General features: G+C 37.8%; 2 protein-coding genes across 6 annotated transcripts in view; one reads left to right on the plus strand and one right to left on the minus strand.

The window, feature by feature from the left end:
• FBXL2 (F-box and leucine rich repeat protein 2) overlaps positions 1-617 on the plus strand; it is a 55,520-nt gene extending 54,903 nt beyond the window's left edge. The window contains exon 16 of the mRNA XM_063324072.1: positions 562-617. Within this exon, the coding sequence (XP_063180142.1) occupies positions 562-617 (56 nt within the window). The remainder of the gene's footprint in view (positions 1-561) is intronic.
• A 2,633-nt stretch (positions 618-3,250) lies between these two features.
• Positions 3,251-24,964, minus strand: part of UBP1 (upstream binding protein 1) — a 56,238-nt gene continuing 34,524 nt past the window's right edge. For 2 of the 5 annotated variants that reach the window (XM_063325451.1, XM_063325453.1), the window contains 14 exons: positions 23,740-23,816; positions 21,646-21,751; positions 20,919-21,025; positions 19,037-19,189; positions 18,775-18,885; positions 18,119-18,226; positions 11,669-11,772; positions 11,069-11,123; positions 10,802-10,895; positions 7,854-7,944; positions 7,052-7,161; positions 5,513-5,655; positions 4,871-4,922; positions 3,251-3,902 (listed from right to left, as the gene is read on the minus strand). In XM_063325451.1, coding sequence (XP_063181521.1) covers positions 3,865-3,902; positions 4,871-4,922; positions 5,513-5,655; positions 7,052-7,161; positions 7,854-7,944; positions 10,802-10,895; positions 11,069-11,123; positions 11,669-11,772; positions 18,119-18,226; positions 18,775-18,885; positions 19,037-19,189; positions 20,919-21,025; positions 21,646-21,751; positions 23,740-23,816 — 1,349 coding nt within the window. In that variant the 3' untranslated portion in view covers positions 3,251-3,864. The remainder of the gene's footprint in view (positions 3,903-4,870; positions 4,923-5,512; positions 5,656-7,051; positions 7,162-7,853; positions 7,945-10,801; positions 10,896-11,068; positions 11,124-11,668; positions 11,773-18,118; positions 18,227-18,774; positions 18,886-19,036; positions 19,190-20,918; positions 21,026-21,645; positions 21,752-23,739; positions 23,817-24,964) is intronic. The other 3 variants (XM_063325454.1, XM_063325455.1, XM_063325452.1) reach the window with 2 other exon arrangements.

A 24,964-nucleotide genomic window follows, 5' to 3' on the forward strand; every position in this document is an offset into this window, starting at 1 on the left:
TCCTGACAGTCCTAATGGTGGTGTTTTGGTCATCCAGTTTTGTGACAAGAAAAGCATTTTTTTTTTTTCCAGGTAAAAAAATCTTAACGTAATGTGCAGCTGTGGATTAAGTTGGTGCTGCTTTGGTTTGTATTAGTAACTCCTTCCTTCTGTTGTTGGCATGAGAAGTACCGTGTAAAATGTGGGGGCATTTCAGCATAGCAGCTACTTGGTGACAAGGTCACTAAACTTGGAAGTTAATTTGCATTTGTGCGCACGATTCAGTGTGAAGTTCTAGCCTGACGCGGGGCTCGAGTCCATCGCACCAAGGAACCGAACCTGCTGTTCTGTACTATACACCACAGAGTCAAGATCAGGTTTAAGGACAAATCAGCTTTAGCAGATGTTGACCAAAAAAACCGCAAGGTAATCATGAGCTCTTATAGCAAAACAGCTTATACTTTTTCATGATTCTGCTTCGTATTTAATTACATACAAAGGACATAATAGGTAATGTCTAAAGGTAAGGTAACTATATTCTTTCCAAGTTTTTGAGCTTGGTTCAATTGAACTCTGTGTTAGTACAAAGCTTGCCCGTCACCGAAGCACGTGTGATGCCCTATGCCATCAGCCTTTAAAGGGGGTGAGAAATCCACTGTGGTAGAGCTCGTGCACTCTACCGTCATCGGCTGCCACACTCATACATGGTGCTTACCATAACGCCAGTCCTGTGTGTCCTCAGTTACCTCCTCCGCCTGGGAGGGAAGGATGCAGCGGCTCGAGCGAGAGGGGGGCGTGTGTTACTCCTGCTTTCCTACAGGTGAAGCGTGGAGACCAGGGTCAGTCACAGGGACGAGGATGGAGCGAGGGATTTGAGTCAAGCTGTTTGTCCCACCCGTTTCAGGGACACAGCCAGCAGCGGGCAAAGAAATCTGTAGGCGGGAGTTGAACCAAACCAAACCTGTGGTTTTCAAACGCGGAAAGCCAAACTCCTCACATTTGAGTTATTTAAGAAGCTGTCAACTTCCAAACGATAATAATAATAAAATCTATGTATTAAATCTTAAGGCCACGCTTTCATCCTTAGTTTTTCAGTGCTAGAGGGTTAGGTAAACTTTTTTATATTAAGCAACTTAATTATCTGAGATAAACTACTCAACAGTTTGGAAAGCTTTTTTGTGTAAGATTGTGTGTGTGTATGTTTTAAGAGTTCAGGGCCCGTGTGTTTACTGAAAATTAATAGAAATACTGGCTTAAAAAGCAGTTGGAGAAGCTACAGCTGGATAGTACTGCAATTTCCCCCCGAAATTTTAAGCTACTTTTTAAGAGGAGTGTGACCGGTCGTTAAGAGACTTTTATGGACAAGAGCAGCTGTCCTGTGTTCATGCTTCACACCTACACAGACGCTGGGGACCATCAACTAAAACCTCACCGTGGAGGCTGAACTCCAGCTGAGAGCGCAGTACCTGGGGTTCTTCACTACTACAAAAGCAGCCAAGGAGGGGCTTGTTTTGCAGAGCAGCGGCGGAGTGTTCTTACAATCATACTTTAGAGATTCAGTAAGATATTGCTGCAAGGGAAAGGTTCAAGCAGATTTTATTCTCAAGCGTACCAGGAAAGTCGTGGGTACCAGCGTGTCGCGATGTGTTGCCTTTTGGTGGCTCTTTTTTTTTTTTTTTTTTTTTAAGAACATAATGAACCTTGTAAGTCTATGGCATTAAAGATGTACAAAAACCAAAATGGAACCTACTCTGATATAGGACACTTACTTAAATAAACAATCAGCTGATGTCAAATTTGAATTTGTTTCAATTATTTCACACGTAACTAAGTTTTCCATTAGAAGCAGAAGAGCCGTGTGTGTGCGTGCGTTGGGGGCAGGATAAACCAGGGCTGGTTTGCTTCCATTATTTACCTTTACTTACCATTATCGCAGTTAATATAATTAATCTGAATGACAGAAGTCTCTCTGATGTGTTGGGGGGAAAAAAATGGAAGTAAACAAAAAGAAAAGCACATTTACAAAATTATTGAAAAACATTTATTATACTTAAATTGAAATGTGTACATCTTATTAAAAAACAAAAGCAATTTGCTGGTGCCATAATTTAATTCCAATTTCAAGTGAGCTGGACAAACTACTGTACAACTTTCAATATTCTTTAAAATTAGGTATTTGGATACTTTTCAATCAAGGATTTTTCCGCTTTTATAAAACATTTGGATTTGAATATGGTGTGAGCTGAAAAGACACAAGTGTCAGTTCAAGAAAATACTAGGACCAAACAATACCCAAAGATGAACAACTCATAGGCAGAAATGTTTAAAAGTACGTAGTAAAATTTTACTTTCAGTGCAGAAAAAAATAAAAATAGGAAAGAAACTCTAGCTCTGATGAATTTAAGTTTTCAAAATGCTACAGCTTTAAGAAGCTTTTTTGCTAAGCACTTGAGACAGTTATGAAAAGAGGGAATGAAGAAAAAAAATCAAAGTTGCTTTTTTTTTTTTACGTGCTGTAGTAGTTGTTTACATTGAACACTGCAGCATAAAAAGCAAACTATTCCCAAGCTTTTAAGCCAGAGATGAAGGTGGAACTTGTCAAAGGCCAAAAAAAAAGGACAGCTACGAAACCGTCACTTCATACCTTTTGCAATATTCCCCTCGACGTACCTAACCAGTTGGAACTTAATGTCAAGGTAGGAAATGCTGTGCCACGTCTGTACAAGAAATACCCAAACTATTGAAAAAAAGCACATTGCATGTTTCAAAGAAAAGTAGTAAATATTTGGTCATATGGAAGAGGCACTGTAGCAGTTGTACAGTATGGATGGGAGGGCGAGGAAAGCTCAACAGAAAAGGTGAGATACTTGTCCATAACAGCAACTACAGCAAGGCGTTTACCTGCTGGGAAGGAGACAGAAATGGTGTATATTTAGTGTTTCTTAAGCAATTCATTTGATGTTGCTGAAAGCGATGACAGCCCCGTGGTGCCAGTGGGTCATCCTCCCTCGTCAGCGTAATTCCACTAAGTCAGAAAAATCCACCTCTCACTGCTAGTATTTTTAAACCCACAATTTTACAAGCAAAAAGAGTTAAACTGCAGCAGTGCTCCGCAGAGAACCTAGGAAACTAAACATAAAGGATGCATAGGCAATTATTCTCCATTAAATTTGTTAAAGCAAAACACAATTACTTGGTACCCCATAGGATTTATATTAATCCCTCCAATAAGGTACTATTGATAATGCAGTTTGCTGCATGCATATATTGCATCTGTCTCGGGCTTCTTAAAAGCCCTGTTCTGGCATTTACACTTCTTACATACACTCTTATACACAATTTACACGGGAAGCTGTTTTGACAGCTTTACTCTCAAAGACCCGACAACCTGATCACTATCAGCTTAACTACTCATCTCCACACAGATTAATATGTGCTCTGCTAACATCAAAAAAATAAAACCAGCATAAGGTACAAGCAAGTAATAGACAAACTGGCACAGAAAGGTAAATGCCCCAGAATAAGTTTACATTCATCTCCAACTGGATACAGGTAATAGAGAAGCAACGAGTGCTTCGCTTCTAGAAACCGTATCTACTGGCCGTAATTTGCCTTATTTCAGTGAAGGGCAAGCACCTTTGCTTACATTGTCTTCCATGCCTGTACGTAAGCTGTCATGGCGTTATACCTCTCATGAGGACACTTAGCTATGGCAGTGATAAGAAAGTTCACCTATCAAACAGCTCGTTAGAAAGGTCATTTTGTGTTTTCAATATGAAACATCTTATACGCTGAAGTTAGATCCTAAGGTTTTTGGATGATCTTCATAATCTTTAGGCAGGACTGCATTCTGCGTTGGAGGATCAGTCTAACAATCGTGTGACGTCACTTCAAAATTATATGGAAGCCTTCACCATTTTCAGCTGAAAAAGACAAAAAACCTGTCAGTCTTTCATATATAGAACCATAAACGGACTAGCCAGCACGCCAAAACATCCAAGTCTGGACTTAGTTTTTACTGTGTAGAAGTGGTACATTACTACTACAAAATATTAAACTTGAAACGTGAAATATCAGTAACCTGCCACTCGGGGCAAACGCTTGAAGAATAACTAATTTTTGGAAATCTCTTTGGTTTGCAGTTATTTCTGAACTCTTTGTGTTATGCATTAAAAGCGCCTCATTTTGACAGTGACACTTAGTATCATACAAAGTAACAAACTGCTGCAAGACCAATATAAATCCTTAGTATATGTTTTTAATCACCTATTTGGTGATGCTCAACCTTAAACTAGAAAGCCAAAGGAAACAATGTTAAAAAAAAAAAGCGCCCCTGTGGATTTTAGGCTTAGAAGCCAGCGGTACCACCGAAAGGCTTTAACGACTGAGACAAACGGGTCTCTAACAATCACAAACCATGTAAATAGATTTTATGCTACACAGAACAATTGGTTTCAACGTAAGATGCTGATGAAGTGAAGTGGACTTTAAAAATGCAGCTCATGTACAGCAAAACCATAGCTTTTAAAAGGGTCCTTCTTAGGCTGAAGCAAAGACATCGCAATTGAAGACGCAATTAGAAATTGTTCACAGCTGGGGCAGTTTCTGTAGGTAGCATCTGCACGGGTGCTGTACTGCTTCTGAACTGGAAGCTTGGAGAAAAGACTGCGGTGCTGTGCAGAGCCTGAAACGTCTGGCTGAGAGAGGAGGAACTCGGGGATACTTTCTGCCACTACTTTAATTCAGATACTGGTTTTTGCCCGTCGGCCTTCACTGGAACCGCCGTTACTCTTTGCCTGGGGAGGTTTCGCTGGACTAGCATTCTGCTTTAAGGAAGGCTCCTTGGTGGAATAAACAATTACGTTTTTAACTGTCAGAAAAGACACTGTACCTTTTATTGTGGTGAATAAGAAACAACTCTCATCTTGAAAGTTTTGAACCATCTACGAAAAAGAAAAAAATGTTTTGAAACCCTCCTGAGCGTGACTGATGCCAGAAATAAATACATCAGATATTAAACAGCCTTTTCTAAGAAATTGCATATTTTGATTTTCTTCAACCAATGTCCAATGGTGACAAGCAAAAACCAAATTAAATTAAAATGCATTACTGTCAAAATACCGCTTGTTAATCATGTGAGAACCAGTCGGGAGCCTATTACTGTTGGCTGTGGTTTTGGAACTCTAAATATTTATAGCAGATGCTTGAGTAAGCCGACTTCAACGGTATTTAAACACTTCCTGCCTCTGGGCATGTTCAAAATAAATACATACTAAGCAATTACTGCAGCATCTCAGAACTGTATAGACCAGTTGTTTTTCTCTCCTCATAATTTGAATTTGTTCAGGTAGAGGAAGAGTGACATTTAAAGATCATTCTGCTTATTTTAATGGAAAGGAAAAAAATACTCTAAAGGTCAGAAAATAGTAGGTTCCATTATCAAACAAAAAAGGCGATGAAGAAAGCATGAGAATATCCTCCATTCTATTTAATTCATAAATAAAATTTGTCAAGAAAATGAAATTTGCATTACCTGATCACTAACAAGAATGTGGATACCTGTGGGACCCTGTCTGTAAACCTGGTTGATCTGATGCAAAGGAATATTAAATGCCAAAGCGAGCTTGCGAGTGACTTCTGAGGCTGCCATTTCTTCTAAGTAGATTGCATGATAAACTAGAAGAAAAAAATTATGTAAATGAGCATAGTACTAATTGATAACAAGTAAGTACATGCAAAAAATCTGAACTTGTTTATACCCTGGCTTTAAAAAAAAATCTTAAAAGCTAGAAACCTTTTACTTTACTCTCCCCCTGTTCTCACTCGGAAGCATGAACTGCCTTTTCTCTCAAGGCAAAGCCCTAAGCACAGCCCTCTGACACGGGGGAGGCTTCTCTTTGCTCCCACACCGAAGGTAACTTCCACATTTTTCCCTGTACCCTGCACAAAAAGGCACAGTCACATCAAACAGACGTAAATGGATCTTTAGAGAGTCACCTAAAGGTGACTCTGGACGTAGTTTTGGACCTTCTCAAAAGAAGGAGGTAACATGTCTGACTTACGCTACTACACTGCTGCGTTAAATAGGGATGTAGGTTTTTTGGGGTAAAGAAAAGCTTTTTCAAATGTCTGAATAAATTTCCTGCAGATCACCTCAGGGCTGAAGGGCAGCGGGGGGGAAAATACAACACCACAAACAAACAGAACAGTAAGACAAAGTCGCTGTTCGGTTTGATGCCGTATTTACAGCTCTATAGCTTTATTTGATAGTGCTAGAAGCCCTTGGCAGCTCCATGTTTGCACATTCTTCCATCCCAAACCAAAGACAGAAGATATCCAGAAGGACAATATGTATTTGACAGAGACAGTATCCTACTTGCAGATCCTCCTCCACCTCAATTCTTGCATGGAAAATACACAACTACTATTCCAGCAGCAGCCTACACAGATTTCAGCTGGCTGGGGAGGGAGGTCTCTTCCCTCAAAGCAAAGAGCAATAAAAGAATCATTTCAAATAGCTCCATTCTCTTAATCGTAAGATTGACAGGAATTTACCATGAAATACGAAGTTCCCATCTGTGTTGAAACAACAGCCATCTCTCAGGAGAACAATACTAAAATCCCACCCCATACACTGCTTGGCTGTTTTTCTGTTCAAGCTCTACCAGTTTTAGTTCAGTTGCAGAGAAAACGACAGCAAAACCTTACTGAAAATGGGAAAGAATCTAAGTGTTTTATTTGCACGTAGCTTTTACACGCCACCTACGTTTATCTGGTTTATACCTTGTAACGACACAGCACAGCTAGTTTGAGAGCTCCTCCATTAATTACCATGTAACTACAGTTAGCTTTATCAGTGGACTGAAAAAAAAAAAATCAATGATTTAACCTTGAGAGGTTTAAAGGTTCTGTTCATCCCGTGCAGTGTCAGAACAGCAATGTTGTTCTGAATACAGCTTCCTATAGTTTCTCTGTACACCAGCAACACTAATTCAGCCTCCTCGCTGTTCTTTTTTCCCTCCCATCTATCTTTTAGACTTTTTAAGACACAGAAATGGTGTGCCATACATACCGTATATTGCACCATTGCTGCTATCACCGTTGCCTGCATCTGGTCTCTCCAGTTGTATGCTCCTTAATGGCTCCTGACAGACATAGATTGTTAAACGGGGCCTAACAGACCTGCAATTCAAACAAATCGCTCATCAGAGAAAAGGTCACTCGCCCTGGAAATATGGAAACCGATACGCCACGAATGTAGATTTGTTGTGCCTAATAGCATACTTGAAATGTTTTCTTTCACTGACCAAAAAAGAATAAAAATTACTATAATGTTACGTGGTCTCTCAGATGCTGCTACATTTTAACAAAACTTCAATCAATTCCGAGTTCATCCAGACGCGGCCTGTTGAAATCCTGGAAGAAAACTACTGAGTAACAATGACGCTTCTGGTAAAGGTCAATGGCAGCAAACACCCACTTTGCTCAGAATCAGACAGAGCTGCTGGGATGCTCCTGTGTTCGCGCCCAAACAACTCTAACCTCAAAAGGCCTCGGGTTGTTCTTGGCTCCCCTAAATGAGAAGTTCTGTGTCTTGGCTACCAATCCACCTGTTTTCAAGAAACAGCCAGTGCCCAACTGCCTTGGTACCCGTTTTACAGCCCACCTCTGAACTCGTCAGTGCCTGCATCTCATCGGGGGCTGCCCCCGTGCACAGAAGGCTCTTCTTTAAACATAACTGCTGCCAATCCCTGCTCTCACAGGCATCGAGGCCCATCCCGACACCGACCTCCCACATCCCCCCATTCTACTGAGGGGGGATTGTAGTAAATGACAGAACAAAACCCCGCTCGACCTCACATTCAGCATATTACCTGGATTTCAGTGCATTATATAGCCGAATTCCATCGGCTGGACCACAGATTTGTACCAGATCTTCTCTTGTCAGCTTTAATAAATCAGCACCTGGGGAAACACGGGAGGATTTTACCAAGATTATTTTAGAACGCCTACACTTTTTAAAATAAATTGTATGTTCATTTAAACTAGGAATACCAAACTCCACCACTGTAAAAATGGAATCCTGCAAACCCAAACAAGCAAGTCAAATTTAGAACAGGCACTAGCCAGCGCTAAGAAAAAGTGACCGAATTTCCAAAGGCGGTTAGTTTCACTTGATGGTGTTCACATCTTTGGAAAAGTAAGAAGTCTGCAGGGCCCACAATTTCTGTAGAGACAGATGACTGTTTTATATCCAGACAATTAATTAAATGGCTCAACATTTTAACTGACACCCGGGTTAGTGCATTTTAAACACATAGAAAACACAGAGCAGATATTTGATGATTTCTCACTCAACGCATCATCCCAGGCATTTGACTAATACCTCATGTGCTCTATGCACTTAAGTTATTACAGTGCACTCATTTAGGCAGGATACTGCTAACGGCTGGCGTAACTAAATCAGTGTGCTCAAATCGGTACATCAGCAGCCCATGGGGTGAATCCAGGTTGTGGGATACTTCCATCCAAAAGCAGGTGGGTTTTTTTAAATGACCCTGGGAATAAGTGTTCTGTTTCCCAGCACGTTTACTTTAGCAAATTAAGCTTCATAAACGATATTAAGCAGATCTAAACACAAAATGGAAGGAAGCATGCTGCTTAGAAGCAGCATAAGTGCCAACAAAGAAAACAACAGTCTGAAAAATCAATGTAATAGATGAGTGGAAATGAGCGGGGCCGGGGGGGAAATATAGTCCTTATTCATGAAAATACTCCACAGACAATCTAGCAATGCATAGCTAAAATTCAGAAAAAAATAATTTGTCGTCATACCTCTTACATGCTATAATAAAAAAACCTACCACACCCGAAGAAGTATAATTATAAGCTACACTACACCTCTAGCTTCAAAGAAAATCTATCAGCCAGGTAGTATTTGACTTATTATAAAGATAATAATGAAAGAGAAGAAAAATTTTAAAAGTTTTCCAAGCGTCTGTGTTAGGAATTTGGTACTAAAGTTTATGGATAAATCTTAGCAATGACAATATATGAAAAGCACAGATCAAAAAGTAACCAGCAACAGAAGAATAAATGTTGAATTTCCAACAGTGCAAGGGTTGACTATAAAATACTGTGCTTTTCCATTAGGCCCATGCTACTTAAAATAAAATCATCATGTCACTGATTAAGTAAGGAGCCTTAGCGTGTCAGTCGTGATGAGCTGGTAGATGCTGTGGGGTGCGGGGAAGCTTGTGGCCGTACTGCCCACTGAGGTATGAGAACAGGTCGCTTTGCTAGAAGCTGCACTGAGCCACACCAAGGAGGGAAACCCAGGACGGCACCAACTTCTTGCTGAGACAGCTAATAGTGCCATGGGGTTCTTACATATGATATATACTAATTTGGGGTTTTTTTCCTCAAAAAAACCATGTTCTTATGTACCAAAAGCTGCAGTTTTTCCTGAGGCCTCAGCACCATCTCAAGGCCTTGGAGGAGTCCTCCTGCCTGCGCATAGGAAAACATCGTGGACCCCTGGGGTCTCAAAATTTCAGTTGTTTTTATTATATTGCTATATTATTATTAGCAGTAGCTTACAAAATTTTAGTTATTGCTGCCCGTATTGATGTCACCAGAACTAGATATAAATAATTTTTATCAACACCATGTTTCCATACGGTTTGCTGAGGAAAGTACTGCAAAATACTGGCTCAGTCATTATCAGGAGATTGCAGAACTTCCTTTCTTAGGGTTGGATGACACCTTCACAACTTGTTCAGAAAGGCTGGATGTGAGCTTATTTCTCAGAACCCGTATATATCCTAGCAGAAGAGAGTATGAATTTTCGGCAGAAAACATTAGGCAGCAGCAAACAGAATTAATTAGCTACAGGACAGACAAAACTTCGAGTCTTACATATTTCAAGAACGCCACATGAAGAGAATCTGTGTGTTTGGTCTTGACCAGGGAAGATGCCTGGTACGAAGGGAATTCTAGCAGTAGCATGAGCTAAGCTAAGAGGCAGAGAGCACGAAGATTCTCCTCATCATGTGTCACACCAAAGAAAACTGAGAAGGAATTTTACTCATGGCGTGTACTGTGACATCCCCCTCTGCACAATTACATGGAAGACTGAAGAAGCAAAGAGCAAAACAGCCCCAGATGGTGCAGCTATTGCCATTTCTTGCTTCCCTACACATAGCAGAAACTACAGTGACACATATTTAAGGAAGAGCAACTGGACATTCTGCTGAAATGAAAAAAAATAGACAAATAGGTGTAGGTAAAGGTGCCTGTTGCATGGCATTGAAGCAGAGTTCAATACAAAAAATCATTTCCCATTTCTTTGAATAAGACAACTATTAACAGCTTCAGAGTTTGAAAGGACGAAAGCTTCATATACTATGAGTAAATCTAACTCCTAAGAAAAGATCTGGCATGGATCTGATTTTAGCAATTTCTTGCACTTTCTTTGAGATCACTCCATAGCGGCTGCCATTAGGAAACAGCACAGCAAAATAAGGCCCGACACACACCACGTTCATTCCTTTTTCTCAAAGGACTCATCAAGGTTAAAATGATTTTGTGAACTCTCATCACAAAAAAAAGAACTCCGCTTCCCTTTGGGGTTCTAGCATGAGTTTGTGCAAAATGCAACTAGAAAAAGCAGCCTTACAATGCAAACTGAACATTTAATAAGCAAATTAGTAAATTGCAATAAATATTGATGCCATATTGGTTTTAGAGAATTATTTTCCCACACAAAACTTGCTCACTAACACAAAGAAAGACTTTAAATAAAAAAGTAAACTATAAGTACCTGAGAAATTTGAAAAAAGCCGTGTATAGGTCGAGAACCTATGCTTGAGCAACCATTGCTGAGTTTCCTGGATTGTGGCTGAAGGATGAAGCTGCTGTAAGAAACAAGGTTGAAAATGATAATTTGGATATTTAAAAAAATCCAAAACCATTAAAAAACCTCCCACAGTCAAACACTTCCTCAGTACCTATTAATATCAAGGTATGTATAAATCAAATGTTCTGACACAAATATAGCCATGCTCAATAACAGAAAGCAAACACTCACATCTCCAGACCCTTGAGAAGTTCCATCTCCTTGATGATTTGGGGAAGAAGAATTGCTACAGATTTAAAAAAAAATAATAATAAAAAAACCAAAGTATTACTAGAATTTTATTAAGCAAAATATTAACATATTCAAAGCATTGCTGAAAAATAACTTGAAATTCCCAAAACAATAAAAATCACTGTTGAAAGACAAATCAAACACTGCATGGAGTGAAACTTCAGTTAAATTCATGAGAAAGATGATGACCCTTCTATATAAAAGTCATCTGGTTTCTGTGTATTCTTTATCAACTGGAGAAGCAGCTGTGCCACCACTCACAGGAGGTTTTATGGCCACTTATCTGTCTTAAAGAGTGACTGAGGAACAGGTAGTAAAATACAAGGCAGACAAAACAAAAATATATAGACCAGACGCTATCACTGTAAATCGTTCCTCGATCACCCAAGTTTAATTAAGAGTAGTTTAATTAATGCCCCAATATAAAATGTTTTTACCAATACAATTTCTGTTGAAAAGCTTGTAAAGATTACTGCTGGGTTTTGCATAAGCCTGATTTTAAAATGTTATCTTTAATTAGGATACAGAAAAGAAACCTACCTGTCTGGGACACTGTAGGTATTATGTTGAGCAGAGGTAAAAGTTGGAGCAGGAGTAGGACTGTTGTTTACAAATGTTGTAGGAGTATCAGGCCATGGTGAGCACTAAAGGTAAAGAATTAAAACTTAAGTTTCTCTTGACAATACTTTTCTTATTCTGATGCACAGTTCTTTCATTTAAAGCCACGGTTTTTCTCCACAGAGAATTCTGATTTGTAATTCCAAATAAAGATTCCCTCCATCCCACACATTACATGCAGATATTCCAGGTAAAAATCAGTTTTCTTTTATCTTGTTCTTTGAAGAAGACTCTATTTATACTGTCTTCTGTTAACAAAGTGAAGGTATTAGTGGTGGAACTGACAGAAGATCTGTACAGATTATTCAGTTTAAAACAAACCAACCAACCAACCCCAAGGCACCTGCTGAAAAAACTTCTTTCATCCTAAAATGGATGAAGGGGCTGTTTTAACTTGACAATAGGCATTCAGCAATACCAAGTAAACCTATGAAGCTAGATTTCACCTCGTGGATAAATTTAATGTATTTGCCCTGACAGCTATTACATACAAATGGAATTTTCAGTAGAAATTTTGGGAATTGAAGCTTTTTATTTCCTGCCGGACTAAAATGATGGCTTACATGTCCTGCTTTCTCTAAAATGCTTGGTAAACTGGAATTTTTATACATAAATTTAAGTCATCACAAGTATATTAGGAGCCAGCTGTCCACTTTAGTCAGTCTTTTTTGGGTATTTTTTAAGCCACCATGGTAAAAGCCTTTCAAAATAAGACTGGCTTTTAGTGTTTCAAATACCATTGCAAATTCAGTATTTTAAAGAAAAATAGAAAACAAACAGATTTTGGTATGTTCAAAGACAGACAGACAGACAGGATTAAAACAAGCAAGTTGCCCAAGAGAAAGTAAGCGAAGCCCATGCCTGTTAAAACAACAAAGATTTCTGATATACTTATCATGCACCAGCTAAATACCCTGTAAGGAAATTTCCAGAATTATATCATAGCCTTGCAGGGGAGAAGAGGAGGGAGGGGAACAATTATGACCTAATATTAATGGAAACTTGTTTCAATAATTTTTGTGTTGAAAGACCCTTTCATTATCTGGGGGAAACAGTAAATGAGTGCAATACCAGTCGCAATTCTCTGTAAAACAGTAAACAACATTTCTCTGCTTGACTCCAGTCTTCAGTCGTCAGAGTAAGATTGCAAGTTCCCCAGCATAGTGCATACAATTTTTAAAATTTTTAAAATAGTAAATTCTTCATCTGTCTGAGATCTGATTCAAATCAGTATTTTTGCTAGTCGCTGTCTTTGATTACATAGTCAAAGCCACCCTTTAGACTGCAAGCAGTGCCATCCCCACAAAGCGTGCTCTTCTATGACCTTCTAGCGTTACCTACTCTTCCTCCTGTTCTGTATATTCCCATCTGTTGCTTCTCTCCTCAAACTCATTTTAACATTAATCTCAAAGATGTTATATTACAAGTAGTTAAAACAGGCCTTCATTCCCTAATTACGTGGTCCAAAAAATAAAAGCTCAACATAATAATGTTAACTTTGCTCTTCTGACATATTTTGAAAGCGTAATTCATTTTCTTTAGTTTTCTGACATTCTCTCCCTAAATTGTAATGCAAGGTACTTATCTAGACACACCGATGCAAGCTGTACATCCTTAGCCACTATTCCATTACAAGATCCTCTTCAACATATATTAAAATTCAGGGGCAGGGAAGAATGCACGGGTGTCAAGAGAACAGCTTTTGAGCCGTTCCCAAGGCATGTCCCACAGTTAATGTTGCTGTCCTTCAAACCCAGCTGAAGCTGTTCACCACAAAACTCTTGAGTTTAAAACGCAGGAAGACACATATTTGAAATACTTCAAAAAAGAAAATCTCAACCCAAAGCAAGTAGCCTTTCTTCTCCTATACGCACACTTTCCTACCCTGTCTCCTCTTGGAGCAAAACTGTTACTAACTATCCACTGAGACTGAATCAGTTGGTTAAAAAAAAAAAAGTAGTAGTAATAATACTACTACAATATGCCCATTGGCTCAGTTCTCCTTTCTTTTGTCTTATAAAGGGAAAACGAGTATTTGAGCACTGTGAATTTAATTCTGAAAGGTTCAAGGAACAAAGAAGCCTAGCATTAAAAAAAAAAAAAAAAAAGCTACAGCATATATTCTTCAAGTGTCTTCCAGCAATTAACCCAATCTACTTATGCTTTCGGTATCACTCACATGCACAACTGTCCCACACTTCACAAACCCATCACGTTCAGAAGCAGGATTAGACAAATTCCTCAGCATCAAATCCATTAACACTAAAAAGAGTTTCTAACATCCTGCACGACGATTCTGGACACTGGGAGGGTTACGGGGGGAACGGATCACGGAAAGTGGCACGGCTTCCCTGCTGCAGCTTTTCTTGAAACAGCATCTGCAATTGCCACTGCCAGCGACAGAGCACTGGACTCCGCAGACTCGTGGTCTGATTGAGCAGGATATTTCTTATATTCCTAAGTTGTTTTTGAGGTCTCAAGACTGCCTGACCTCCATTACTAATACACTGATACAATGCTACTAATGCAACAACTGTAGTCTGGAAGTAACGCCTTTATTTCCAAACTAATTAATTCTTGAAAAGGAGGAAATTATTTTGGTTTCACGTCTTTGACATTCTTCTGTGTAGGACTTGAATGAAGTTATGAAGTGTTGACCAATGGATTCACTGAGTTAAAAAGGAAGACAGGAAATCTAAGTATGACTTTTCAGACTCAGGATATGTACCATTTAAACTCAGAACGTTCCTAACATCTAAAGAATTGCAAAAATTCAAGTTATTCTAAGCCACTGTTTAATATCATTTCCCTTACTACTTCAAATCTACCTGAATCTGCCCAAATTCATGCTTTACAAGAGAGTACAACTAAACTTTGGCAAAGAACTCCATACTATATTCAAATACCGAATCAACATGAAAAAAAAAAGTTTGTTCTCCAAATTAGTCTTATTATACTTGGTTACACAGCATCATCTTTAGAGAATAGGGCCGCAATTTTATTATACATGGGACAGATCTTTTTCAAGAAAGCTATAAAATACAGGGTTCTTGCCCCAACCAACCGCAGTTGTTGTTGGCAAAAGCAAAAAAACTTTTGCTCATATAGGCCTTAGTATTTTGAATGCAGAAGTTATTCCCAAAATGTGAAGTCACCCACACTACATATCCTGTATGCTACTGATACCGCTATACGAAGTATAGATGTACAGAGAAATAAACTGAAGAAATACTATATGCTTGTTACTAAATTAGTTTTGCTCCAGCTCCACTTTCTGACTCTCGTAGCCTCTAAAAGGTTTTATATTCTAAATTTAAGTCACTTACAGGGAATATTTAACTTCTACACCAATCTTTCATGTCCAAAACTTGACGTTCCAATTTATTTCAAGGTCTATACCTAGAAGTCTTCTAACTTCCATGTGCCCTATAATCAGCTCTATCTGCAAAAAACAACCATTTGACCAAGTTTAATCAAATTGTAGCTTTATATATTCTAGCTTGTGACATGTAACATAATATATACTAATACAAAAATCAACCAAGATACTACAGACAGAAAAAAGTGCAAAGGCCTAACTATCACAATACAAATTTGCCTGTTTTTTCAAATTCAGAGCAGAGGAGAGATTCTGGTGGGGGTTTTCCTCTTCTTCTTTAGATACGCTCAGCTTCTATATATTTGGATGAAAGGAAAAAAATAAAGTTCCTCCTTCATAAAATGGCCCTGGATAAAAGTCACCCGTGTATCCACTCAGAGGTCCAGAAGGCAAAAACTGGAAACAAAACTGGAAATATCCAGCAAAGAGAACACCAGAATCTCAGAGGGGCAAAATAAAAAAAGCCAACATACAAAATGAGATGCAAAAGATAAGGAAGAAAAAAGAGTCTATGCAATACTTTAGGTGTAGGAGGAAGATAACAATACCCAGCTTTAAAAAGGAGGAGAACTACAGACTGGATCTACTTAAATTTCTGGAATTCAATAAAAGATAACAAGAAGCTATTTCTGGGCATCCAGGAAGCCGCACTGGCAAAGTAACAGCCAACACTCTCAACTTTGACAAGAAAAACTCCAACCAATCCTGTTTTCCCTCTGTAATGGAGCGGTAGTTCCTAGCACACGTGAAGTACGTGATCTATCATACATAAAGACACAATATGTAAACCGGTGTCTATTCTCATAAGCAGGTCTTTAGTTTTTGTGTGTAAGCCCCTCTGCGATGGCTGTACTGCACACGAGGTTAAGTCTGATAATGGCCAAACCTTCTGATGGCTATGTTTGGGAAGACAGATTTGCAAGGACAGAACTGCTTTAAGTAGAAACAGGCATCATCCCCTGTCCATATTTACAAGGCCCACAAGAATAAGCCTGTCTGGTGACACGAGAGGAAGGCTAATGAGTTGGTCTTCAAGATGTAGATCAGACATTCCTGTTGTAGATCAAGCAAACAAGTTGCATGCTCAACTTATACAGTTAAAACTAGTACTTAATGAGTGTATAGTGATTACCAAGGTTTCACTATGAATACCGCGAAAATAGCGTTTCATGGTATTTTTTTATGGGCTTGGTGATTTCTAATAATTTTGCTAATTATAAAAATCGTTGTCATGATGGAACGGGTTATGTGTTAAATCTGCTAATGATACCAAATTAGCACAGCCGAAAGCATTTCATCCTACAGGAACAAAATTCAAAATGGTCTCAACAAACTGACCAAATGACCTCAAGATAAAATTGTATTAAGGGCAAATGCAAAAAGGGCATAGTCAGCTGCACAATTAAGAGAACCTGAAAGCCTTACATAGCTGTTATTCCAAAATAGTCTGTGGATCATCCTTCATCCCAGCCAAGAAGTGAAGAAATAAGCACACACACCCCTTCTCCTTTGGAAAAGGCATTGGAAGTCCAGTACTACCTGTCCTGCCTCAATTTTTCTTCACTACAATTAGGGTAATGCTCCCATCCATTGAACCCTAGTATTCAATGAGACTGTTAAGTTAGTAACAGTTTAGACAACTTTCAGGTATCATTTGGCTACAGTTTGTCCTATTCTGGACAAGAGATTTGTCATGTATTTTTAAAATACCTTTTTCTATTATTCTTCATATAAGCAATAATCGGTCAACGAAGTACTTAAAACAGCAGAAAGAGAAGAGAGCATGGGGAAAAAAAGAAAGTAGAAAGCCCTCCAAGGACCAGCTTCGAAAGGTGCTTCAGACCTGCTTTATAAGTGAAACTGATAAAATCCTGTTTTCTCCTGTTTATACCTCGCCTCCAGGACCATTTGGAAGAAATAAAAGAATGTCTGCATTGCCAAAGAATGCTAAAGGTGCATCTTAAAAGAAAGAAAGAAAAAAAAAACCAAAACCAACCATCAAGAAAAGCAGCCGGTAAATTTAGACAGCTCAGTGCTTAGTTTCAGGGGACAAAAAAATCCTCCAAAGAACCCATCTTAATATCACTTGTTCCCTCCCACCCAGTTACATGGTTTATAAACAACAAGAAGCATACGCTGAAATATGTTATAACCTAAACCTTATACATCACTTTCACAGATCATAAACTAAATAATGTCTGAGGGACAAGAGTCAGACAGTCATTGCCTAAGCACTGCTGGGAAAGAGCTGTCAGCACAATACGTCTGTTCAAAGAACAGTCAAATAACTGTCTTCCATAGTCACATAATTAATTGACATTTAACCTTGCCAAATGGAAGATGCAGGATTGTTTTTCATCTGAAAAATGTAAGGTCTCAATGATATTGACCTTAAGAAACAGCATTTGAGGAATCTACAATGCTAACCGTTGACAGGAAGAGTGCACAGTGTTATGTGTTAGTTTCATTTGGGGGGCACATACAGGGTTAGCACACACATGGCATAAAGACGAGCTGACTCTTCTGAACTGCATTAAACCTGCTTGGAGCACAATATGTAGATGGCTAAAGGAAAAATCAGTAACTAACGATCAACCTCTGCAACGCTACACAGCGTTTTAAAAATACCGATGTACATGGAAACTTATATTGAATGTTAAGTACAAATATGGAACAAACGCTAAATTTCACTGTTCTTACTTCCACTAATTACAGACATACAGGAAAGCAAAAAGCTATTTAATTTAAAGTCACATAAATGGAAAGCTCTTGACTTTTAAAAGTTACACAGTCCCTCTGCAACAGTTTAAGTGTTAGATTTAGGAAGGATTCCTTTGCTGAAAACAAACATAGAGTAATTGGTATACATAAAAGTGCATAAAATTAAGACACAGCAATCAAAATATTTTTAGTTTATATTATGGAAGTTTCTCCTATATCTAACACTGCACAAGGTATCTTGCACAATGAAAAGGTAAGCAGAAGTCCCTTACACTGCCTCGCTTTGCCAGAGAATCACCGTAGTCTGCTGGCAAAGTCCGCTTGCTGGACTTTTTCTGCTCATGTTCAACTGCATCTTCAATTATAGGCTCAAGCCTCATCTGGACAAACACCAAAGATTTGGATCAATTTCTTTTCATTATACAGTGAGGAAAGATCTAAAAGCCTTTTAAAAACTTCCGAAATCTTTAGAAAACTGCATAGAACTCACTGATGTTTAAATAAAAAGAAAATGCAAAAACCTGAGGCTCTGGCCTTAAATTCAGTAATCTCCAAAAAGTAACACTTTGAAGCTCAGATTTGGCAGACAATTAAATTCTAGATTCCCCCCTCTTTTTTTTTTTCTGCTTTTCAGCTCCAAGGTTTTTAGATCTGTACCAAAAGACTTGCTCTAGGGTTCAGTACAGTCAGTAAATAGCGTTCAATCTTAGTCTGTTTTAATACAAGCACGTATCAAATATCTAAATGAAAGTTTACTAAACAAAACCTTAAAATTTAACGTTGCTGTTCACTGGACAAGTTTCTCAAATAAAAAGCTTATCTTTGTGTAGAATTAATTCTTCCCCAACCCTTCCAAGACTGCAGCTAAGTTATAGGCTGTATCTATGTATTTTCTCCTCAGTAAGCAGATGCAATTCTATTTTCTTACCTCTGTAAGAACTGTGGTGTCATACGAAGGCTGATACTTTTCTTTTTCATGGGCAGTTCGCTTTTCCATCTTTTCTCTGTCTGTTTTCTGTTTCCTGTCTGCTCCTTTTGGCTAAAAATGAACAGTTACATGAACAAGAAAGCAGGTGGGAAATGGCTCTGTAATTGAAATCTGATCTCAGAAGTTAAGCAGTAATATAAAGATGCCCCCCATCTTTATGAGAGCTTCTGAGAGACTTGTTAAGGATGTTTTCTACTGTTACCTTAAAAACTTTGATTTGACAACTGGCTGAATGCAGATGATCTGTATATTCTCCATTTTCAGTCTGTTTAAAAGTGTCAACCTGAATCCTAAAAGGAACTCCTTTCTCTCCTCCATGTTTACGAGGGGTAAATTCAGTGCTGATACAATGTACCTGAAAAAAAACAACCAACAAACAAAAAGGACCCTCAGAAGTATTCCAGACATGAATTTTCATATGTGTTACTAACATCATATTCATTTTCTAAGGACAAATAACAAATGACCCAACCTATCTGAGGACCAAGCTGCATAACTAATGTTTTGTTCCTTTTATGCCCACATGCAAATGAAGCCAAAAACATTACATTTGAGCTGAGAAGGAAGAGGGGAACCAAGCGTGTTACCAAAATCTCTCCAAAAAGCAGAAGTCATTATAGATTCTTATTCAATGAGAACTTGATGGCTCTTAAGAAAAATGTATGTGGATGACAGCTATATCTATCATGAATATAGGAAAAACTTTTTCGAGACACTATTGTCCAATGCCTTATAGCTAGAATAAACTTGTAATAAATATTATCAAAGCTATAGAAGGTCATTGACTGGAAGAGTTTCTAAACTCATGTGAAATCAGCGTATTTTCAAATATGCCCAATTTCCTGTACAAGTCAGCGGACTTTATCAGTATGTAATTGCCTCAAGCGCTACATCAGCCTGAAGACTGGGTTTATAAGCTAGAAACACCCCTAAAGAATATCTAAGGAGAAAAATCAGTGTAACAGAGTTATGATGAATCTCACTGGACAGCGCTCCCAATTTTTTTTGCTTCCTTACGGAATTTTAAGCAAGCCACGCACCATGGACAATAGCATATCCTGCACTCTCAATGACTACAATACTATCTTTTTATTTCCTGTGGCCATCAATAACAGAGAACCATAGACTGGGAACTGAAGCTTTAAGCGTAATCAGTCCTGCTATGCTTTGTTCTTTAGCCTTTACAGTAAGTGAACTACACTTGCAGAGTAAGAATCAGTTCCATTTTCCCTCGGTCTGTTATCACTTCTAAGGAAGCGCATAAACAAAAATATTCAATAGTTTCTCTCACAATTCTTCAAGGAGACTACATTTTAGTACTTGTGTAATTCTTACTAGAAAAAAATGTCTTCGATTGCACCAGATCGAAGTTAATTTACTGACAATGTGGAACTTAATCTATTTTGGCAGCCTCACTAAGAAATGCTCCTACCTCAAACTTTATACCTTTTCTTCATAATAGAAACGGATCTGAGACAAAAGCTAAAAATTCCAATGCAAAACTGAATATTCTATCTAAATAATTTCCAGAGAAAGGATGTTCAATTGCCCTGAATATCAATTCCATAAATAATAAAAACCCTACTACAAGGAAGCCTACTGACATAGTAAGAAACATCTTTGAACGTCTGATTTAAAACTCCCTTTGTAGCACGTTAATTTTCATTTTGTATCCTCCAGCTAAGCCTCTGCTGAAGCTCATCTCTAGGTCAGTGAGTGTCTCAACTAAAAAAAAAAATAAAAAATAGTAGTGACAGTTATTTAGAGGGATATAAATTAATTCTAATACTCCATATAATTAACTATTTTAACCATAGCAGCTTTCCGCAAAGAGCTTTTTGAAAGCCTTTTATTTAAATTATTTTTAAAAGATACTTGTATAAACTCAAATCAAGTTGAAAAACCTAATTAGGAACCCTTGTAGAAATAACAGTTGCTGTGAACCTGTGGGGTTTTTTTACAAAGCTGGTATTTAATGTCTATCCCACAAATAAGAAATCAAGCAGTCTCATAGTGTTAATATACAACGGTTTGTGACCTGAAAGGCACCAAACACAAACATCCAGTCAAGTAAAGTTTCAAACCTGAATAAAAGCAGATGTACATTTTGTTGGATCCCACAAAAATTCAACTGCATTGAGCTGGCTTGGATTTGTCTTGATATCAATGACTCCAACAGACATTGGAATATCTATATTAAAATAAGTAGTATATATTTTAAAATAATCATCTTCCAAGAAAACACTAGAAATAATTTTTAATATAAGGTTACCATCAACAAACACAGTTAGCATGAAAAAAGGTGGTCTTTGGTGGCTTGCCCATAAGCCCATAAACAGTTTCTCAGGACTAATCTGAAGAAACTTAGTACTCAACATACAAAGTGCCTAGAGTTTCAGGGCGTTTTTTGATTCTCCTCCTCCTTTCCCTTCCCTCCCGCCCCCAGCTTATGCAACAACAATTATAAAGTTACAGAAAATAAAGAAACCACGTTAGTGTCATTTCCACAGTCTACTAGAGAAAGTTACTTTTGTCTGTGTTCTCCTAATTACTGTAAAATTTAGTAATCAAAATTAGAAAGATCACTAAATGTATACGGTTGCAGAGTAATCTTACTTCTGTTGCATTTAAAGATTTTAAATGAATGTGAAAGCATTAAGAACATTTATATTCAAAATACACACTATGACAAAGCAGCACGCAGAAAACTGGCCTGTGTTTTTTCACCAGCCCTAGCATAAATGTGACCATGATCAATTTAAATTTGGAAATTGAATTTCATACAGTGGCAGCAGATAGAAACAATTATACCTAAGTCGAGAAGTCTGTCCCCAGGGCGATTCCACTTCCAACCTTCTAGCTGCTGGTGCTCCGTATATTGCAACCTTCTGTCATGGAACACAACTCTTATAATACTCTAACAAAGAAGGAAACAAGCACCTGATGAGCCACAAAGTTACTATATGTTTAGAAAAAGCCTGAAGATAAAGTGTTAAAACATTCCAAAATAGCCTCAGTGCTGATAAATACTTATTTACAGCAAAAAATTTTGCAACCATCAGTATCCCAAAATAACCCCGGACACAGAAATAAAACTGAGCAGCAGGAGGTATTTGAAAATGTGGTAGAAACGCAAAAGAGAATTACACCTGATTGCATACTCCAAAGGTCACTATGAATTGCATGAATTGAACCGAGCAACACTGATAGCACAGTATCAACACCGTGCAGGCAACACCAACTTATTTTAGAAAACAAACACAAAAGAATTCATTTAGTTCAGAAAACCAGTGAATACAGATTGATGGCTTTTTTCACTGGGAATTCTGTGAACTTTTGTAGAAAGTTTTAAGAAATAAAATGAATTGAAAATTCCCTTCCTAGTATTTATACACATATTTACCACATATCTATTATTTTAATTAACAGTAATAATAAACAACTTCCAAAGTATTCCAACTATTCTAGCTGAAATATTAATCTAAAAATACTATGATATGATTAACTTTATTCAGCTAGAAGCAATTATCCAACAATACCTATTTTTACGACCAGTTCTGCTACAACTGTGCACTTAGTCATATTGAAGAAATGTTTCTATTCTGCTGCACGAATGCACAAAGTAATTTGTTATACAGAGGGGAAAAAATACTGTACACGTGAATTGCTACTGAACAAACAAAATGTAGACAAGTTTGCCTCATTTTTTTTCCATCAGTCTACAGTCTTATTGTTTGTATTAAAAGGGGATAAAAGCATCCAAAAAATCCAAGAACGTTTAAATGAAGCACCTCTTCAAGATACACTGCATTTCTTCGGTTTTATTTCAAAGAAAACAGAAAGCACATGTGCATGCGTGTGTACATGCACACACATACCGCTCCTTTTTCACTGCAAACTGGCAGGTTTGGAACTTGGAAATATCTGCAGCCACTTTCACCACCATTAAATGCCTTCTTTGCTAAAGTACTGGGATTCCAGTATTTAAGCGTTCGAAGTGTGAAGTTCATTGGTGAAGCATTACAATGTCTTCCTATGATAAAATTTACTTTTTTACTCTACTTTGTCCTATTCTATCTACCAAATGGCTCATCATCAATATACGAACCTATAACATTACAGCAGAGAGACACCCCAAAGTTACAAGGAAATAGGCAAAACAGTCAACATGCCAGGTTGTAAAAAGTTCTATAATTGAACTCACAAATCCCAGTTTTATGCTTGTGCTTAACACTTCCTGGAATGACCTCTGACCAAGCATCCCATAGGCAGATTGTTCCGGTGTACTTATGCCTACCACTGTCAAAATGACTTTAAAGTTTTTCCCTTCTTTCCCAATACCTGAATGAGATTTTTCAGGGAATTTGATAACATTGTCAGATGCTTGTAAGAAAAAAAACAAACCCCTTCCCTTCACCAGTTCTTTTAATAATTTGTACCATGAATTGGATGGTTTTTAGTCTGCCTCATTCTTATACTTCATGCAATTGGATTTCTCTCACCTAACTTTAGATATCTAAATTTGAGATCACTGTTACCACAGCTTCCTTTTACTCATCAGAAAGACACGGGCACGTTTAGTGGAGATTCATCTCATCTAATACACATCAGACTGCAGACCTCATAAAGGATCCATGAAGTGACTAGCCCACCTTTAGCTGTCTAAAGTTACATGAAATTAACCCATTCTTAAAGGGGAAATGCATACATGTATATTCTTTTAATTTGTAGTAAACCTGAAACAACAAAACTAGGGATTAGGTTCCACCATGCCTATTTTCTTTATTGGTCAGATCAGCTGGTCCAGCTCTCTCCATGAATCAGAGTACAAGGTTAAGAACTATTCTTTCCATATGCAACTAGCAGAGGTTCATTAGTAATATTGTCTAGAGAACTTCAATTCACCTTCACCAGTTTTCCATTGATCTCTGGTATGTCTCCAGCTTTCCGATTATCTAGCATCCGTATCTCATAGGACTGACCTTGAAAGAGAAAAAAAAACAACTTTATCAGTAGAAGGGTCAGAGCAGAAAGCTATTTTGGGTTTAATGCACCTGAATTAGCTTTTGGTTCACAGCACACAAGAATACCGGCACCTGAAACGTCTGTTTAAGAGATTTTTATAACAAGGTTCACTACACAGCACAGGAATTAATGGAATAAAATGAAACTTTTTGGTCCCTTTAAAACTCCTCATACTTTCAAAGTTTAAGTATTTCATTTTACATGATGCGTAAGTACTTGTTTCTCTACTTTTTTTTTCTGAAAAAAAAAAAAAAAAAACCCAAGCAAAACTTTTTCAAAGCTGAATACCTTTATTTTTGAAACTGATGAAAGGCAACATACTGAGAACCACAGACTGGTCTTCCAAAACAAACTCTTGCAGGGTTTTTATACTTTCCATGCAACATACATACCGCTCTCCCATGTTTAATTTTGTCCCTGTATCTGTTGCCTTTGTATGATTTTCAGGCTTTGTATGATTTTAGAAATAAGCCTTTAAAAGAGCCAGTTACTAGTAATTTCAAACAGGTATAATCGAAACTATCTTTCCAGTGAATTTGATGAACTGCTGTGCTTCAAAAGAGACAAAGCTTGAAGTAATTTATTTGAATGACAGGGATTTTTTTTTTGTTCCAAGGTGAGCAGCACATATTCATTTGCAAAATCACATTTCCCTAATTAAAATATAGGACAAAAGAGATTTCAAGAGGTTCACTAAGATCAAGTGCAGTAAACTCATTACCTTCTACATTACTCTCCAAACTTTACGCTCTAGTGTATACTAAATTTAAAAGACATTTATTGACTTGCCCTACAAGGTAAAAGTTCAGGTATCACACCCCTGAGAATGAGCAAATGATTTCTTCAACTCCTTTCACTGCTTCATAGACTGATGTTACCTCCAACTACGGACCATTTGGGTTTTGGGCTTTTCTTTGCTGTAATGCAATCAGCACATTTATGTATATTCTCTACACATGTACAGGCTTTTCTTTACCCCAGCAGCATTTGGTCATTGATGACATAAATCCGTATAAAAATTAAGTGAACCTAGTGGACCCGAGTAATGCAGTAGATCGTTTCTTCTCCTGTATTTAACAGGAGGGAATTTTTTCCTGTTAGTGAG

This window comes from Chroicocephalus ridibundus, chromosome 2, assembly GCF_963924245.1.
Source record: "Chroicocephalus ridibundus chromosome 2, bChrRid1.1, whole genome shotgun sequence".
NCBI lineage: Eukaryota > Metazoa > Chordata > Aves > Charadriiformes > Laridae > Chroicocephalus > Chroicocephalus ridibundus.